An 18,620-nucleotide genomic window follows, 5' to 3' on the forward strand; every position below is an offset into this window, starting at 1 on the left:
CTGCTGCAAAAATTCTGATTTCTCAAGTCTCCTTGAGAGGAGATGGGGGAAGCATAAACATTTTTGTAGACCTGGATACTGCAGTGACCTAGGACGTGTGAGTTTCTTGCTAGAGAATGGCTGGGGATTCCATTCCAGGGTAAAGCAGCTCTGTGTTAGGTGCTGTGCCTCTGTTGCCGTGTTGGTGGAGGTGATGGTGCTGATACTGCATATGCCAGGAGAAAGAGTCCTCTGTTTTTCTAGGTACCCCAGCCATCCTGCCTGAACGACGGGGTTGGTGCTGACAGCAGCTCTCGTTTCTCTTGGCATGGGTGCTTGTCATGGGGCTTTGTAAACATCCTGAAGTTGGCCAAGAGTTTGAATTTTTCATATTGTGGTGTTTACATAGTTATGCTGGTGAACCTTTGTAGTCTAGACATGGCCTGAGTTGTGCTGTGATTTCAGGGAAGTTGCTGTTCTTCTCTGTGAAGACTTAGTAATAGAAATGCTATTAAATACTGTGGCAGGTACTATTTCTATGTAAAGTGTTTTGAGGTTTCTAAAAGCCCCTCCAGTTCTGCTTCGCAGTAAAATTTAATTGTGCTCTGGAGGCTCCTAGACTGCATTGGTTTATGTGTTGAGGCAAGCTGAAATTGGACAAACTTTTAAATTTTGGGGTAAGTTATGGCCTGAGTTTAGTGGAGGTGGGAAAAGATTGTTGTCATGTGCTTCAGAGAACATTGTGGAGAAAAATTAGCACCTCCTCAAACAACAGAAATTGTGGAAAGACCAGTGAAATGAATAAACAGATCAAGTTCTTTCAGTGCCTATCATTGCCATTTCTCTAGCCTCTGAGGATTAAGGAATTTCAGGTCACTTTTCAAGGCTGTAGCACTTGCATGTCTAAGCAATATATTTCTGTAGCTTGCTGTCCTGTCTGCATAGTGCCTGACTTCTCTACAAATGTTTCAGTGGGTGCTTATTTTGACCATTTTATTTATTTATTTATTCATTGTCAGGCATTAGAAAATTAAACTCAAGAGGTTGGCTAAAATGTGTCCTGTCACATAAGGGCACTTACAAGACAGGTCAATTTTACTCCTGCTACAATCACATGAACTCCCATTAACCTGTGTTACAATGCCCATTTTGATCCAGGAATACCTTTGAGCAATTTCAGAACATCAAGTTACTCTGCAGCAGCAAAACCAACAAAACCTTCCAGCTCTGGAGAGAATGAACACTGTTCTGTGTCACAAATACTGCTTGCCTTACAGAAGTTTTGAAATACTTCATGTCTTCTCAATTCTCCAGCAAAAGAGTGTTGGAAACATGACATTCTTTAAAACTATGCATTAAAATGATGACAGTACTGTTCCCCAAACCATGTTACAAACATTTCTCATACTTAAAGGGATACTTGAAAACATTAATTATTAAAGAGAGTCTGAGTAACTATTTTTTCTACTTGCAACATGAAACCGTTCACATAGATTTTTAATTTTTTTTTTTTTTTTTGGTGAATCTGTGCTGTTTGACTAAAGCACAGCAGCCCTGCAGTTGGGTTATGCAGATATGCTGTGAAATCAGGTTGTTTTTCACTTTGACTGAATTTTCTCACTTGGGAAAGGTTGTTTTAGAGCTAGGAGAGCATGCATGTGGTCTCTTGTTTTCTCCCTGTTCAGAGGGAGAAAGGGAAGGTCCTTCTACCCTTTACACTGCTGTTCAAGGGTTGTGTAAATATATCCCTGCCCTACTCCCCCAGGCTGATTGGGAGGCACGAGGTGGCTGCCTTCACGCTCTTCACTTTCTATTCTTTAGATATGTCTTGGGGTTTTTTTCCTTCCAAATCTGTAACAATAGATATGTGAGCCTTACTGAAGAGATGCTCTGCTTTGGAATTGGTGGGAAATCTAGGTCTTCAGAGGAAGAGAAAGCGTTAAACTTGAATTATATCCACAGTCACCTCCTTCAGCAGCAGTTGAAGTTGAAGTTCAGCAGCAATCAGCGGCCACTGAGGAAGCCAGAGTGGCGTGTTTAATCAGAGGACTATTTAATTACCAAGCCATGTGATCTCTGGACTTGCTTTGAGTTCTGTTTTTACTAAGTGTCTTTTATGTAAAACACTTACTTCCGCCTCCATTTAAGTTCTGTAGGTTAAAACATCCTATTTCTGAAATTTTTCAGAAATGTTGATGTCCTGTGAGTGACAGAACATCACGTGGATCGAATCCTATCTTTAAAAGCGAGTAAACCTCTACAGTCTTTACAAAGCACGTCGCATGTCTCTGAACTATCTGGTTGGGCTTACCAGAGTTCTGTCCTTCTCTTGCAGGCATTATGCTGCTTGAAGTATTCCTGGTTCTGGGGACAATCGTCATCTACTTCTTATTTTCCAAGAAGAAAGAAGAGACGTTACCCTTCGAAGAGGGATGGTGGGGCAAGGGACAAAAGCCCGATGCTGAAGAAGATACAACTATTTGGCCATTTAAGGTGGAAACTACAGAAGAAGAGCTGAGCGTAAGCAAATCTCTATACTGGGGAGAAAGAAGAAAGAAATGGCCAAATAAATGTAGAACTTGTTTGGAAATAATTTTAAAATTGAACCAGTAGTTACTTTTATGAGAATGAGCAATCACATTCAGGCCTTGGGTGAAGGGATTTTTCAGTGCTTCAGAAGATAGGTATGCATAGGCAGATTTCACATCCTGCTATACAATTTTGTTCTCAGCTGGCTGTTGCAAGATTGCTAGTAAATAAACCTACTCTGCAAAGCCCAATAAACATAAAAATCATATTACAGATTACTTAACTCTCCGTCCCTGTTTGTGCACTTTCCTCAGTTTGATTGTGTAGACCAGAATAAGAACAATGTCTTTTTTTTTTTTTTTTTCTTTCAAAAGCAATTATGAATATCTCATTTTCTTGACTGCTTTATGTTTGCAGCTGTGTTGGATGCTGATTCTTCTGTAATTAATGATCTGCTTTGGTCAACACTAATAGCACAGTGGTAATTACAGTAAACAGATACGTTGCAGAATTTGTTAGATAGCAAGATTTTGATTGTGTGTGCTTAAGTTGGGGATTGCACAATTTCATACATCTGTGTGGAGTAGTGATTGAAACAGTACTCATGGGATTGCTCATATTATTAATTTATAATGGATTCCTATTTTCTCAGTAAGGCCTGGGTTTTTTAACACTTTGTTTGCCCTCCTTAGTAATATCAATGGACATTGATCACCAGTATGTTTTCGCCTTACACTGCCGACACAAAGCTAGGTAATTTCTAACTTACAGATGTTTTTGAAACATGCAATTCTGTATTATGACAGCTACTGCAACATAATCCATTGGTAGAAAACTGATTCTAAATACATTCTTACGTAAACTAGGAGTTAAAGTTATGCTAGTGTACATTACTAAAACATTTTTAAAAGGTGTCGAGCACAGACAAAAAGTGTGTATGTAAAGACATGTTAAAAACTTCATTTAAGTACACTGTTAAAAAACTTCATAACAGTACACTGTTAAATGCCAAAACAGTGCCAAAACAGTGAGCTGACAGCCTAACATCTTGCCTAGACCAAGACTGCCCGTTCAGTGCGAGGCGTGAGCCAGTGCATGCACCTAACTCATCTTTGTCAGAGTGAGCGCTGTGTCTCTGTTGCTATATTAGAAAATGCTGTTCAGGTTTAAACCCCATGGAGGTCTGAGCAGGATTAGATTTCCAGACCTGCCTTCCATCTGCAACTATTCTGTGCCTTTGTTCGCAGTAGGAAGGGGCTCTTGGCTGTCCTTGCCAGCTGAGTGATGCTGGACTCATTTTGCAGTATCATCAGTAAACCCTGTAACCTCGAAGAGCACTGGGAAGGTCACTTCCATAGTTATTCTAGAGTAGGAAACTTCAGTTCCAGTCTAGTTTCACCAACTTTGTGACTATGCGAAATCCCTCGCAATGTTTCCCAGTGAAGACATCCAGCCCCCTGGTTTGGGAAGGAGAGCAAAAGGTCTGGGCCAGATCCATGCATTGACTGTGACGTTGGGCTCACAGGTAACCTGGGGAACGAGGTACCGTGGAAAAGCAACAAGACTTAAACTGTGAAGCCATGGTACTGTCAGAAGAGTGTATTGTCCTCGGTGGTTATCAGCCTAGCAAACAGATTAGCCAGCCCTGCAAAACAAAGACACAGAGTGTTAAGAACAGCTGTAAATGGAAGAGGAAGGTGGCCATCTGGAGGAGAAAAAGAATTGGAACAGCTATGAAGCATCAGCAAAATGCACAGATGTCATCAGAGATGCTATTTTCATTGTTCTTGTTTCACTTGGGAATAACTAGAAACCACGCACGGTAGAGCTTGCACAGGGTGGCAGGCACAAGTGCTTGTAATGTCTCTTCTTTCTTTTTTCCTATAGGACTTATTCAGGAGACTTGACCAGGCTCGATTCACTGAGCCACTGGAGAGCAGTTGCTTCAATTATGGGACTAACACCGTGTATCTCAGGAAGGTTGTCTCCTACTGGAAAAACCAGTTCAACTGGAAGAAACAAGTTGAAATCCTCAACAAGTACCCACAATTCAAAACTAAGATTCAAGGTGTGTGTCTTTTTCCTTTAGAAAATAAGCAAACAGTAATACATAATCTTGTCCACAAGGGATCTCAGTGGTAAGAATGCAATGGTTGTGTCGCGTGGACTTTCTGTCCCTGGCTGCCACGGCGTGGATCACTGGCACCGCTGCTGGAGCAGCGAGAAACTCCTTCATCGTAACTGAAGCCTTTAGGATGAAGAATGACAAATGGAATTCCCTTGTGCATGGATCGGTTGTCATCTGATGTCAACAGGAGCCAAGCACGGGCATTTGAAAACAGAACGGGATCTCAAGATGTACATGTGTTCCCTGACTTGCGTGCAATCACGCAAAAATACCCACAGATGCCTCCTCTTGCTCCTTGTAGTTCCCAAGCTGCTGCTGTCATGATGATGCCATCAGTCTGGCAGCCCTCCTCAGCTGGGTGTGCTGGCCGCTCGGGTTGTCCCTGCTTGGCAGGGCAGGTGTGCTCTGCTGCACCGTTGCAAGGATTCATAGGCCTAGAAATGCAGAATGCCTTTCCTTGGGGCTGACGTGCTGCCAGGTGTGAGTGAGTGAAGGGTTTGTCTTTTCACTCAAAGCACAGACACCTTTTGAAAGAGGCCATTGAGCTGAGCACTGCTGGTGCTGGAGACGTTTTAGACCGGACATTTTAAATGCTTGAGTTAGGGTTGTGCTGGGGTCATTTTGGGGTACAGTTGTAGATTCAGAGCACAGCAGGCAATTGTCTCACGTGATGGCAAAATACAAGCTTGAGATTATGCTATTACGTTTTTACTTGCACCATAATTATACGTTATTTCAATCAGGGCAGTTCACTGTAATGCTTAAAATGGATTTGGGACAATAAACAGTTGTCACATAGTGGTTAGAACATAAAGATTTTATTTAAATGTATACAACATGGTTAGTGCTGAGAAAGATAAAAGCAAAAAGTCTTCCCTTAGGAAAAAAAAAAAAAAGATATATCGTCTGAGACAAGAAAGGGAAGAGAAGCTAAGGACAATGCACTATGTGTAGCAATAGGAAGAGAAGTTTCAATGTTAGGAATGATTACAGAGATGAGATGTGAAAATGTGAAAAGGCAAGACCAAACATGCCGTATATCAGATTCCTAGCTTCTGTCATCACTTGAAAGTTTTTCAGAGAATACAGAAATCCACAGAATTGTCAAGGATGGGGAAATCTGAGTCAGCGAAAGAGAGTGGGATTGCTGTCGAGCTGGAGTTGATGTCAGTAAAATGTGCTTAACTACATCAAGAAATGAGGCATTGAGGCTCTACTAAGAACCAGTTATTGTTTCCTGGAAAGCAAAGCCCTGAATGGCTTTGAGGAAAAGCAGTTCACCTGAGGCAACTAGTGCAACCCTGTGTGAAACCTACTGCTTACATACTGTAAGGATCACAAAGGAAACAGGACTGCAATTTTTACCTTTTCACTTAACAACGAGGAGACTGGTACTAGAACAGTTTCCTGGTTTGGTTTACTCACTTAAAGAGATACTGAAAGCTTTGGACAAAAGGCAGAAAACTACAAAATTGAGCACCTCAGCTCGCTTTTAGCAGGGCACTTTTTCAAATCCTTGATTCAGCATGATCGATTTATCAGCAGTTAAGATGTGTGACTTGGTTACAGGAGGCCTCCATAGACAGAGAATACTTACTGAAGGCTTTTTAAATTCCTTTTGCTGTAACATTGGGATCAACGGCTGGAGGCAGAAGCCAGAAGCCAGACATGTTCAAATGGAAAGTAAGGCATGCACAGAACAAGGAAAGTGATTAACACCCCCAAACAAACAGCTGCTAGTTATGATGGATTCCCTGTCTCTTGAAGCCTTCAAGTTGCAATTGTGTGCCTTTCAGGAAGAAAAATCTGTGGTTGGCTGAAGCCTATCTGGTGCCGTGTAGGGACATTTGGGTGAAATTTAAGGGCACTTGGACTAAATGATGTAATCATCTCTTCTGCCTTTAAGCTGTGTGAGTCACTGTGTTACCGTTAGTAGATTGCTTCACTTCTATGCCTTAATTTGATAATTTGTTTTAAACCAGAAATATGCCGACCTCATTTGGCTGCCATGATGCTTAATTGCCCATTATAAAGGTCCTTGGATAAATGGATCCAGAGAAGTGCAGTGTGTTTGCAGGCTCACCAAAAAAGGACTTCAGAAAAGACTTATTCATAGTCTGTTCTGTGATTAGTTTCAGTGTCATGGTAAATTTGGGCATGTTAATTAATTATTTTGTTTTTACAGGCATTGATATCCATTTTGTTCACGTAAAGCCTCCTTGTTTGCCTGAAGGCCAGTCTGCAAAGCCATTATTAATGGTCCATGGTTGGCCTGGCTCCTTTTACGAGTTTTACAAAATTATCCCTCTCCTGACGGATCCTGCAAGCCATGGCCTCAGTGCTGAACACATTTTTGAAGTCATTTGCCCATCTATCCCTGGTTATGGTTTCTCAGAAGCACCCCACAAAAAAGGTATGATGTGTGAAAAGAAACTGAACTAGCACAAGCCTAGTCTCACAGCGAGACAGTCCCTGTTAGCAGAACAGTAACTCCTGGCACTTCTTCTTTTCCCAGCGTAGAAACAAAGATCCTGTGTGTTATGTGTGAAGAGGGAGATAAGAGTGTGACTTCAGGTGACACCACTAAGTAGTTTCAGGAGCAATGTATCCATAATTTACAAAGGACTAAAAAGTTATGAAGTGACAACTCATGAATTGTAATTGAGTCAATGAATTGTGTGTGGGTGAGCAGGAAGAGTAAACTTAATTTGTTACTCTTCCTTTTGCGTGTTTGGAATCCATATTCAACAGCATTATACAGGTAGGTGAGAAGCAACAGTTGAAACAAACCAATTTGTGTATCTATGTGGTAGACTGCAGCCAAATACCTCCTTGTTCAGCTTGTGCTCTGAGTTACACAAACACAAGCTGCAACAAATTGGAGCAAGGTAGTATTTAAAGTGATACCGAGTTTAGTATTTAATTATGTGTGCAGATGAACAATGTGGGGAGGGTTGGTTTTGCTTTTCTCTACTTCCCTGGTTATGATTTATGTGGTCAGCGTTCAGTGAAGGGCATTACTACTGGAAACTTGCAAGTTTCCAGCTGTCATTAAGTTGAGACTGTGCTCACAGTAGACAAAATGGAAGCACATTCCCTGGGCGATGCTGAGTGCCTCAGCAGGGCTCAGCCAGGGTATGACTACGGTTTAAAGGGAGCCTGGCAACCCCTTTGTGTGGGGGGGGCAAGCGCGTGGGCAGCTGGCGGCGTTAGGAGAACCCTAGTCTGCAACGAAGGCTGGACTTTCTCCTCATGGTTTCTGCTTGCTCTCTAGACCTCATCTGGATGATGTGACAGGGGCTTGCATATAGTCTGTCAGACAGGCAAGGAAAAATGGACTTGGCTTTTTAGGAACTTGGACGTTACCTTTATGGGGAGAATAAATGCTGCACAGTCAGAAGTGTAGCTGGAATTAATACAACAGTGGTTTTGTTGTTGTTTTTTGTTTGTTTTTTTTTTTTTAATGCAGACTTTAATTCTGTAAGTGCCGCTTCTATTTTTTATGAATTGATGCTCAGACTGGGATTCAACGAGTTCTACGCACAAGGTGGTGACTGGGGCTGGCTCATCTGCACCAATCTGGCCCAGATAGCTCCCAGGTGAGTACCCCTTTGGTACACTGCTGCATGATTGGCATGCAAAGCTGCTTTAGGCTTTGAACAGTTATTTCCTGTGCACTTGAGAGTTCCTGTCCAAGTCCTCATACAAGGAGTGTGTAGTTTCTCCCTTCAGTGCTCAGTGTTAAGCAGTGATCCAAAATTACACGCTTTGGTTTATACTGTATACCTGTTCTTTCAAACAGTTGTGCAGTGGTTTCCCCACTGGGGTCTGGAGTGGGATAGGTACTTGTAACAAAAGGGGATTTGTGGCTTAGTGCCCAGAAGTGGGTGCTGATTACTGACAGTTGCCCCTTTGACTTCTCATTTTTGGTGAAAAGCCCCACTACAAAGTACAGCTAAGGTCATGATGTAATAGCGGGCCGGAATTACATTTTTGTTAATACCATTTTAAAGGTAACAACTTTGAATCATATTTTGGTTTTGTTAATTTGTGGGGGCTTTTTCCATTTCTGTTTGCAGCCATGTGAAAGGCCTCCATTTAAATCTAGCCTCAGTTACAAACATGGGATTCATTCACCTGCTCTCCATCCTGCTGGGCCGCCACCTTCCACGGCTCTTCGGTTTCCAGGATGAAGATGTTAGACGGATGTTTCCCTTCTTGGAAAAAGGGCTCTACAGGATCTTGTTGGAGTCTGGCTATGCGCACATACAGGCTACAAAGCCTGATACTGTTGGTAAAAGAAACAAACAAACCAGCCTTTTCAGCTCAGAATACTTAGTCTGTTTGGTTTAGTTCTGCTTTCATACGAACAAAACGTACTGCTTAAAATATGTAGAAAATATTTTTTTGGGGCATTGAAGCAGGAAGGTTAGAGGTGTTAAAAGGTGGGCTCCTTTTCTGTATCCAGGTCAGAGAAGGTTACATGTGGGTATATAGCGTTACACTGACTTTTGTATGTAGAAGCGGTAAATCCACCCATAAAAATAGGGCATGCTCTAAGTGCCACTGACCTTGTTTCAGTTTTTGCAAATAAAATAGTTTATTTAATACTTTTCCACTTCTGCTGTCACCGGGGACTGTAATTCTATTTCAAATGCAGCTACACTGAGCGCAGAAGATAGTTCTGCCCAGAGAATGGATCACACTCAAATGATGTAAAAGATGAGAAGCTTTTAACTGTCTCAGCAGGCAATGTAGCTTATTTATAGGCGTAAGTAATACCTGAAAAGTAAAATCAAATTTTGTTTTCACTCATTGTTCTGAATCATTTGCAGACTTTCAAGGAAAAAAAAAAGTGTACCTATAAGTGTGTTTTCTAGGTGAGCTAGTCACTCAGATTGCTTGACTGCTTTAAGTATCGGAGTATTAACTGTTTCTATTTTAAAAATATCTTTTGCAACTGAGTCAAGAATACTGAATATATTTTAGTTTAGTGCAGTGCAGCAGCAATTCACTCAGGGGTTTTATTAAAAACATAGCTAAGGAAATGATTTCTTAATGGTTTTCCCTAAGCTTACCTACAAGCCAGTATAGCCTTAAAATGTGCAGGCAAAGTGATATTTGGATTTTAAATAATATTGCTTCCTTTGAGTTTTGGTTTCTAAAAATTACTAGTCTCCAATTCCTTTTGTTCTTTAAGAAAAGATGGGGGAGCCAGTAGCTAAAAGATGCCTAGCCATGCTCCTTCTGCTGTGGTTTTCTGGCTGGTTCTTGTCCCTACCAGTGCTGTATGGTCTGGCAGAGTGGACTGCACGGACTGGGAACCAGCAGCCGGTTCATGTTTTGGGAGCTGGAGCAGGAGCACTCCTGCAATTTTGAGGACAAAGCAGAGAGGAGTGTGGCAGGTGGCAGGTTCCCGCTGGGAGATAGAACACTCTGTAGAAGGAGCGTAGGGCAGCTGGAAGAAGCACAGCCATGGAGGCCACCAGAGCCGTCCTGAGACTTCTGGTGGTACAGGTCTATCTTGTGCGCTCTCCTAAGCGAGGAAATTGTCTCTGGCTTTTGAGATCTATGTACTACACTTGCTAATCCTGTACTGTTGATTGCTTCAGAGCTGGCTTTTGATCGAACTGGCTTGCATGGATTTGATTTTACACTTACTTCTTGGGAAACATGCGTGGAGCAGGTTCTTTTTCAAGTGACTGCACTAGGCAGGGCCTGTATTCAAAGTACTGTTCGGATCAATGTCAATTTTCCCTGTATGTAAACCGATGTACTCTTCTGTTCTCAGTAAGTGTATGAGAACAGGCTACTGCTCACCTAGTTCTGCAGATCTGGAAAGCGTGCTCAGTGTAACTTTTTCAAACACTTGGTATTTTGGTTATCAATGATAGTTGAGTTTCACTTATCAAACAAGTAATATGTTTCAATAGCAATTACTGAAGAAATTGTGCTAGCTGTAGCCTTAGGCATCTTTCAGGAAGGTTGGGTTGCATGAGTTCCACTTCAAATACATTGCTGTTCCTCAGGAAAAGCTTTTTCTGAGCAGCTGGGACAGTTTATGGTCCCTGTATTTCACAGCACTAGGTTGTATTAGCAAAGTTCCAGGGGCAGGTGTGTTTTTCTGTCCAAGCAAAACAAACTATAAAAAGTATATTAAGCCTTGTTCTACATGAAGGTAGTTGGTTATTGCTAACTGAGAAGATGGACCTTGTAGTAAAACCTTGTTCTTCCTTAATGACTTTCTAATAATCCTTAAAATGTTTTTGCTGTTAGATAATGGTGCAAATTCTCCTGGCCATGTGTAGGCATGTGGGGTTTGGCCCTGTAATGCTGTTTAATGCACGACGGCTTCCAGATTAATGGAAGCAAACCATACTTGGCATGTACAGCTTAATCTTATTAGCTTACAAGAAAAAAAAAAGCCAGCAGAAATCCAATATTGTTGCAGCACTTCAAAAACCGTACAGTGTGAGCTAATGGGGAGCCTGTTGGTTTGCAGATACTGTCAGGTTATGATTCAGCAATAAAGGGCTCCAACTTGTTCTACTATTTTATTTATTTATTTAAGAACGCAGCTGCTGCAACAGCTCTGTAACGTTATCTACCCTGTGTTATATATAACGGGCCACTTCTACAACAGTCTGAGCTCAGTAGTCAGATATCGCAGTGGTAGTTAAATTTTCCTTCTCCTTTTCAGGTTGTGGTTTGAATGACTCTCCTGTAGGACTGGCCGCGTACATCTTGGAGAAGTTCTCTACGTGGACTGATCTGGAATTCCGTAATTTAGAGGATGGAGGACTAGAGAGGTAAGTGTTTCCTCTTACGCTGTGTTGGGTGAGGTGGCTAAGCCCAGAGCCGTAGCTAAAGAACTTTGTTTGAATTGATCGCCTCAGACCTCCTAGGGAGCCTGTAGTGACTACAAATGGTGTAGTACAGCACACAAAGGAGCAAACAAACAGGCCACGAAGGCTGATGGACTCCCTTCCCACCTTTTTCTCCTAGAAAAGAGATAACACCCTGCAACTTCTGGGTATTAAAAACTGACTTCGGTGGCAGAATCTCATTTAGGACAGAAAAACGAAAGTTCAACCTGCATTAAGATGCTAAGGAACAGAACTCGTGATTCTTTTTAACACTAATACTTAACTCTGTATGAATTTGCTTTAGATTGATCAGCATTGCTTCATCTACCTGCCGTTTGCTAATCAAGGATCGTTCTTAGTGCGGGTAGAAATCTGAGATGAAGTCCGCTTTGCAGACGGCTGAGGGGTACCTGGCAGGAACGGGGCAAAGGGCCATGTTACGGAAAGGTCCAGTGACCACCGATGCGAATGGGGTGTTTGCCCGGCACAGCTAATGCTGATACGGAACGTGCACCGTTTACAGCACGTGGTGTGCGATGGCTCTGCTGAAGGCTCACGGCAGCATTTCAGGTTACGAATAATAAATGGCACAAGCTCTTCCATGTGCTCTTCTGCTCCCGCCCTCCCAGTCCACGGACAGTGCAGACAGCTGTGCTGCTCAAGTGCTTGTTGGAGTCTGCCTTCCGTGTAGGAGTTAAAACGTCACTTCCCAGTTTGTGCCTGAAAGCCTTTAACGTGCTTAATTGGTCACTGACAGAGGGGGAGTAGCACACCTCGCCTCTCAACTCTTCTTAACCAAATTAACTATTTTTTCCTTTAACTTTTTTTTCTTACAACCAAACCCAAGTCAATTCCCTGCTAAAGTAACACAAAATGGTGTTCAGTTCTAACTAAGCAATCTCTGTGCTTACCTATTCAGGAAGTTTAACCTGGATGATCTGCTCACCAATATCATGATCTACTGGGTGTCAGGCTGTATAGTCTCCTCAATGCGTTTCTACAAAGAAAATGTGCAGAAGGGGATAGGCACACAGAAACATGAAAGGTAAGTGTGGGTTTTTTCTTTAAATATTTTGCCCTGAACTTAATGTTAGGGTTGCTCATGTCTTATAACTGCTGCAAGTTTGTGAATGCTGAGGAAAAGTAATGCTGTATCGCAGTGTTCCTCTACAGGACAGGTCTGTTAGTTGATGTACGGTGTTGTGCTTGGAAAACACGGTAATTAGGTCAGAATCCTGAACCATCAGTAGGGAGATCTGACTGGAGGCGCCGCTTGAGGACCTCCCCTTCACAGTCTACCCAACTAGGCAAAAGCATGTGCAAGTCCTTCCAGACTTTACTTCAGTTACTACATCAGCCTGTGACTGAGTCACGCAGTCAGGTTTGTTTGTTTACAGTTTATTTGTAGTTCTAGTACTTTTCTGGACACAATTTGCCTTTTTCTGCAAAAGATTTAAGTCCTACCTTTGGAAGCAACTTCAGTATACTGACAAATGCTAATTTGATGTTCCTGCTGCACAGGCACTTAAGACAGCAGCTTGGTTGCATCTACTTGTGTCAGCTTGAGTATTAGCAAAGGCTTAAACCTGCCCTGAGGTATCTGCAACCACCTCTCACTGCCGTGGCATTTATTTAGCTGTGAAAAGGTGCTCCCAGGAAACTGACTCAGTTCTTGAAGCTGTTGTGGCTACACTGTGGGCAGCATCCTGCTCCGCTTCTGCCTACGTGAGATGAGCTATATGAGCTTCTACAGACCTAGAGGAGAGAGTCTCAAAGTCCTATGTAAAATTAGGCTCCCTGTTTTCAGGCTTCCAGTGGTCATGTGCCCAACAATTTTTGTATCTAAATTTTAAAGTCTGTCACATCTGGCCATGGAGCTTAGGTGTATGGGATATTTAAACCTAGAAAATGTTGCTCTCTTTATAACAAGCACAGATCATTCCACTTTCTAAGATGCTTTTCCCCTCAAATCCTGTTGCTTCCTTACGCTTACTAATGCGAAAATGTTCTGTAGAGTGCATTGGTACCAGTTAAAAGCAAGAGCTACTTTACAGGGTCAGGTCTCATGTTCAGAAATGTTTCCTCTGAACAGTCTAGATTTAATCTCTGTTATTCCTCCCCCTTTGCAGCCGTTCAAGGTAATTCTTCCCCTGCCTACCCTCCAGTTGTCCTGCCAGGCTCAACATGTTCTAGTTGTAATCTTCACTGTAAATCTCTCCCCAGCCCTTGTCAAACTGTGTGCTTTCCCCTCGATACAGGGCTCTGGAGCCGTGAATGCACATGAGGAAACTCGATACACATCACCTTCCAGGGCTCTCTTCTCAGTTTCCATGCTCCTACCTCCCAGGCCCTGAACCCCTTGCAAAATTGCCTTAATATCAATATATGCAAAAATTTTATTTTTTTTCCCCCCAGGAATGGGTGTGTTGTCTAGTCTTCACATTTAGGATGTGGAAGTCACATTTGAATTGCCTAACAACAGTTTGCCCACTGTTTAAGAACAGCATTTCCTTGGGACTTCCCATTTCTTGCAGAGTTAAGTGTTTGAAAGATGAAAATTGTTCTCTCTCCTTTCTCAGGCTCACCGTACAAGTACCTACTGGCATTGCCTCCTTCCCCAATGAAATCATGCACACACCCCAGGCTTGGGCCCAGAAGAAATACACCAACATAGTTTCCTTCCATTTCATGCCTCGAGGTGGCCACTTTGCAGCTTTGGAAGAACCTGAACTTCTTGCTGAAGATATTCTGCAATTTGTTGGGAAAGTAGAAAAAGAGCAACTTTGGAGAAAGAAAAGAGAATAACTCCCCTGACAAACAGCAGGGAAATTGCTTATAGCTTAGCACATATACAGGCCTTACTAAGTCTACTGTAATCCATGTAATTAGATCTTATTCTTGACCAGATGCAAGAGAGGACAGCAAGAAAAATGCAGGATCTCTCGATGAGATACTGCCGCAGGGACCTTCTGGTTTGGGGTTGGGTTTTTTTGTTCAGCTAGGCTAAGAAAGTAGCACAAAGATTACTTGGATGTCTTCTCCCCCAAGCAGACTTCTAAAACCTGTTCTGTCGTATTCCCGACTCTTTGCTTTGAAATTGAAAAACAGCCCTTACAACTAATAACGTAACTAGTAACCGTTTAATTGTCATGAAGGGCTTTTTTTCAGGGCAGCAGTAAAACTTGAGTTGGCGTAGGTGTGAGGTTCCTCATGTAAAAAAGGGGCAGCAGCCTGGCAAGACCCAGCTTGCATGAGGGCATCGGTTAATCAGCATTGAAGATCTACAGTACCTTTAAACTAGCCAGCTGGCTGCCCCTGGCTGCCTTTTTCTTCCAGCCTGGGCTGTTAAAGCAGCTTCCTGGCTGTGAGGGGAAGCTCGGCTCCCCTGCGCCAGGCTCCTGGGACAGCAACAGGCGAGAAGCAGCTGAAACACACAGGCACTCGCAGCCCGGACCAGAAGGAAGGGCTGGGTGGGAATAATTACAGCCCAAGCTACCTCTGCACTGAATTTGGACTCAACTAAAAGCACAGCCCCTGGATAGGCTCAAAACACTGTGGCGTCGCACTGCTTCTGCAGGGTACTGTAAATACCTTTCATTAAAGAATAAACATTTTATTAATTCCAAATTAAAAGAAGCTTGCATTAAAATTTTGAGTAATACCTGTGTGTTTCTTTTAAAATTTTGAATAACAGATTTTGCTTGGGGACAGCAGAGAGAAGCATCAATTCAGAACTATCGATTCTGTACTGCAGCTGTTACAAAGGTCAGCCTGAAGGCAAACGGCTCAAAGAAAATTGAATTTGAAGGGCTCGATGTTTTTGCCAGCAACAGTCCCTAGTGTGTGCAGTTGAGCTTCAGCCACCCTTAAACTGTATCCAGATGACTGATTTCAGTATGGTTTTGTTCTCCAGTCACTTCTGATACGCTTCCCTACCCCTGCAAGCGTGGGGAAATATAATCCACCACTCACACCTGCATGGATTAGTATTATTGCACCATGTTAATTGAAATGGAAGCTGTTAAGTAGGAGTCCTTCCAGCAGAGCCCTGCTCCAGCCCACAGGGCTTTAGACTCAAGGATAGCACGTAGTTTGTTTCACAGAAGGCAAGTCAACGCTCCCGCTGGACATACTTGAATCTCAGTGCGCAAAGCCACCTGCTACGCCATGGCAGAAAACCCTTAGGGCAGATGGGTTGTGGGCCAGCCTGGAGACGAGACCCCGCGCTGCCCTTCCTCTGCCTCGCTGCTGCTGCTCCTGGGTGCCCGTAGAGGAAGGCACGGTGGCGCTCGGGTCTCCACAAGGTACAACTGCGGTGCTGCCTTAGACCTTCAAGCTGTACTTGAATTCTTTATGCCAGCTAACTGCTTCCAGAGCACTAATTCTACATTTACTCATAAATGCTTTCAGTAGTCAAAATTTCTGTTCTTGTTTGCAAAATACTGTGTGGTTCAGGCCAGTCTGTTTTGAAGAGATAGGAAGAAAATACAGAATAATTCACTTTGTCTAAAGTAGACTCTTCTCAGAGAATCACAGAATCACAGAACAGTTTCAGTTGGAAGAGACCTTCAAGATCATTGAGTCCAACCTTTGTCCTAGCTCTACCAACACCACTAAACCATGTCCCTAAGTACAACATCTACCTGTCTCTCAAACACCTCCAGGGATGGTGACTCCACCACCTCCCTGGGCAGCCTGTTCCAATGCCTGACAACCCTTTCAGTAAAGAAATTCTTCCCAATATCCAGCCTGAATCTCCCCTGGTGCAGTTTAATGCCATTTCCCCTTGTTCTATCGCTTGTTACTTGGGAGAAGAGACCAACCCCTGCCTCGGTACAGCTCTCTTTCAGACAGCTGTAGAGAGCCATAAGGTCTCCCCTCAGCCTTCTCTTCTCCAGGCTAAACAGCCCCAGATCCCTCAGCCCTTCCATCTCCAAACTTGTTTCGGGTGCAGTATATTGAAAAAAAGTTGCACATTTGGCGCTCACCTCTGACAACAGCTGTTTACAGGCACCACTGTGCTCCCTCTCTTGCACAAGTTGTGATCTCTGGCCAGTTGTCTTTGCCTTACTTCTGCCCCCTGTGTGGCTTTCCATTTCAGAGCTGGAGATCATCCTCTCTCCTCACTGATGCACAGGCAAACACGTGCTGCGGTGCTACGGAGCGCCGCCCTGTGCCGATAGAACCGGGCGCTTCCCCAGGGCTGTTCAGTCACACCACCGATAAAGGCAGTGGGAGCGTTTCCTCTCTCCCTTCTGGAGCAGTTCTGCTTGAAGGGGCCCAGCCTTGATGAAAGGAGGCACATCAGGGCCCTGCTCTATGGTCTTACGTTACAGCAGCTCGTCCAGGCTCAGTCACCAGTGAGAGCCGGACCAAAAGCAACTGCCTGTAGAACCTTCCTGGTTTTAGCTATGCCTCAGCAATCTGAGAGAGCGGTAACCAACAGAGGCAGTAAATGAGCATAGGCAGTAAACGAGCATGTCCTTGCCCTGCTCTGCACGCCAGGTAAGCACGCTTCAGCCTACTCCAAACACGAGCTGTCCATCCTGCCCCTTCTACTGAGTAGAAGACAGGCACCAAGGCACTAAACCCAGCACAAAAAATGGGTTTGATTAGGTGCTGGCTATAGCCTTTAGAAGCTTACAAATGATAACTAAGCACCTCTCATATAGGAAAGGTTGTTCTGAATTCCCATGTCACACTTCTCAAACCTTAAGCCCACAGCCATCAGCAGCTGTTCGTCACTCACTTATCTGCGCTTAGCTACAAAGATTCAGGGAAACACTTCAACAACATGAGAGTACAAAATTCAGCTATGTGCCAGCTGTAAAGCCTGCCATCAACTCCCCTCCCCTTTTTCAAAATAATCATCTGGTTTTAGCAAAGTGCAGCCAATCCCACTGCCTGTAGTGCAAAGTTTCATACTAACGAAGTGTTTGTGGGCTAGTGCATCTCTTCCTGCAGGGAGCAACTCTCCCACAAGCCTGAGATTTGGATTTGGTAACCACCCTGAGTGAATCGAGACTCACACTCTACTATTGGCTAATGGGCAATTTTTTGGTACATTACTACAGCCAGCAGTGCAAAAGTCGGTCAGATAATCAGAAATAGTTGTAACAGTTCTGTTAGCAAGTAACTGCGTATCAGATTATCGCAGCAGTAATAAGCAGCAAGGACAGACTCCCTGCTCTGTTAGACTTGTTCTTACTGGAGTGAGCCAGCTGAGCGCCTGCCATTCAGACAGAAAGTTTCCTCTAACAAGGCCAAAGGTGCTGCTGTTGGGCTGGCTGAGCTGTTTCTTGGGAATAAGGTTCTTTGGAACGGTAGCCAGAGTCTTCAGGAGAACCCACAATCCGGTGACACTCTGATGCTCAAAACAGTTTGTTTTGCTCCAGAGCCATTTCTTGGTGAAAGTTCCATTGCTGGACCAAAGTTGCCCCAAAGTCTCTGCTCAAAGACTGCTTCCTAAAGTTGCTCCAAAACATGCATTTATCCCACATGGAAACCAGAAGCAGCTGACCTAAACTCTGCTTTTTAATCAGCCAGTTACAGCCCACAAAGAGTCTGGGTAAGAGGTTCAGAACCATGGGTATCTGCTTCTGGTACGGAAAAACACTAGTAAGGTCATCATCTCAGTCTAGCTGGAGCTGTGTAACTCCCACTACAACCAAATTTGACTTCTGATTTTTAAAACTACAAACCATAAAGCCCTGAAAAATCCAAGCCACTATAGGCAGCCTTTGGACATCTTATACAACTAAACAAGGCGAGACTTCATGTAAATTAAACAGTCAGGCATTACTCAGATTATGAATGAAAAAAATATGACTAGAAATCACACTTTCATACAAAAAAGGAAGTGAAACCATTATTTAGTGAAACATAGAATCTGTTAAGTCTGGCATCGCAGTTAGCTCTAAATCCATAGGGGCACTATTCATCACCACCGAGTCAGCCAGAATTGCTTGGGGGCAGGGACTGATCAGTTCAAGACAGTCAATCAGACGTACATTCTGTTTTACAGCAGGTGCAATACATGATATGCATTAAATGAAGATACATTTTTGGCTGAAGGAGGAATGGAAAGATCTTCTGGATACTGTGGGAAGAGACAAGGA

At 43.3% G+C, this 18,620-nt stretch overlaps 1 protein-coding gene across 1 annotated transcript; it reads left to right on the forward strand.

Annotated features, from left to right (window-relative positions):
* The first annotated feature begins 2,319 nt into the window (after positions 1-2,319).
* On the forward strand, positions 2,320-14,307 carry EPHX1 (epoxide hydrolase 1). The gene is made up of 8 exons (XM_009954334.2): positions 2,320-2,499; positions 4,396-4,576; positions 6,822-7,049; positions 8,106-8,235; positions 8,716-8,930; positions 11,337-11,445; positions 12,422-12,547; positions 14,082-14,307. Exons 1-8 carry the CDS (start codon positions 2,320-2,322, stop codon positions 14,305-14,307), a joined length of 1,395 nt encoding a protein of 464 aa, XP_009952636.1.
* The last annotated feature ends 4,313 nt before the right edge of the window (positions 14,308-18,620 follow it).

Source organism: Leptosomus discolor, chromosome 2, assembly GCF_034619465.1.
Source record: "Leptosomus discolor isolate bLepDis1 chromosome 2, bLepDis1.hap2, whole genome shotgun sequence".
Taxonomy (NCBI): Eukaryota; Metazoa; Chordata; class Aves; order Leptosomiformes; family Leptosomidae; genus Leptosomus; species Leptosomus discolor.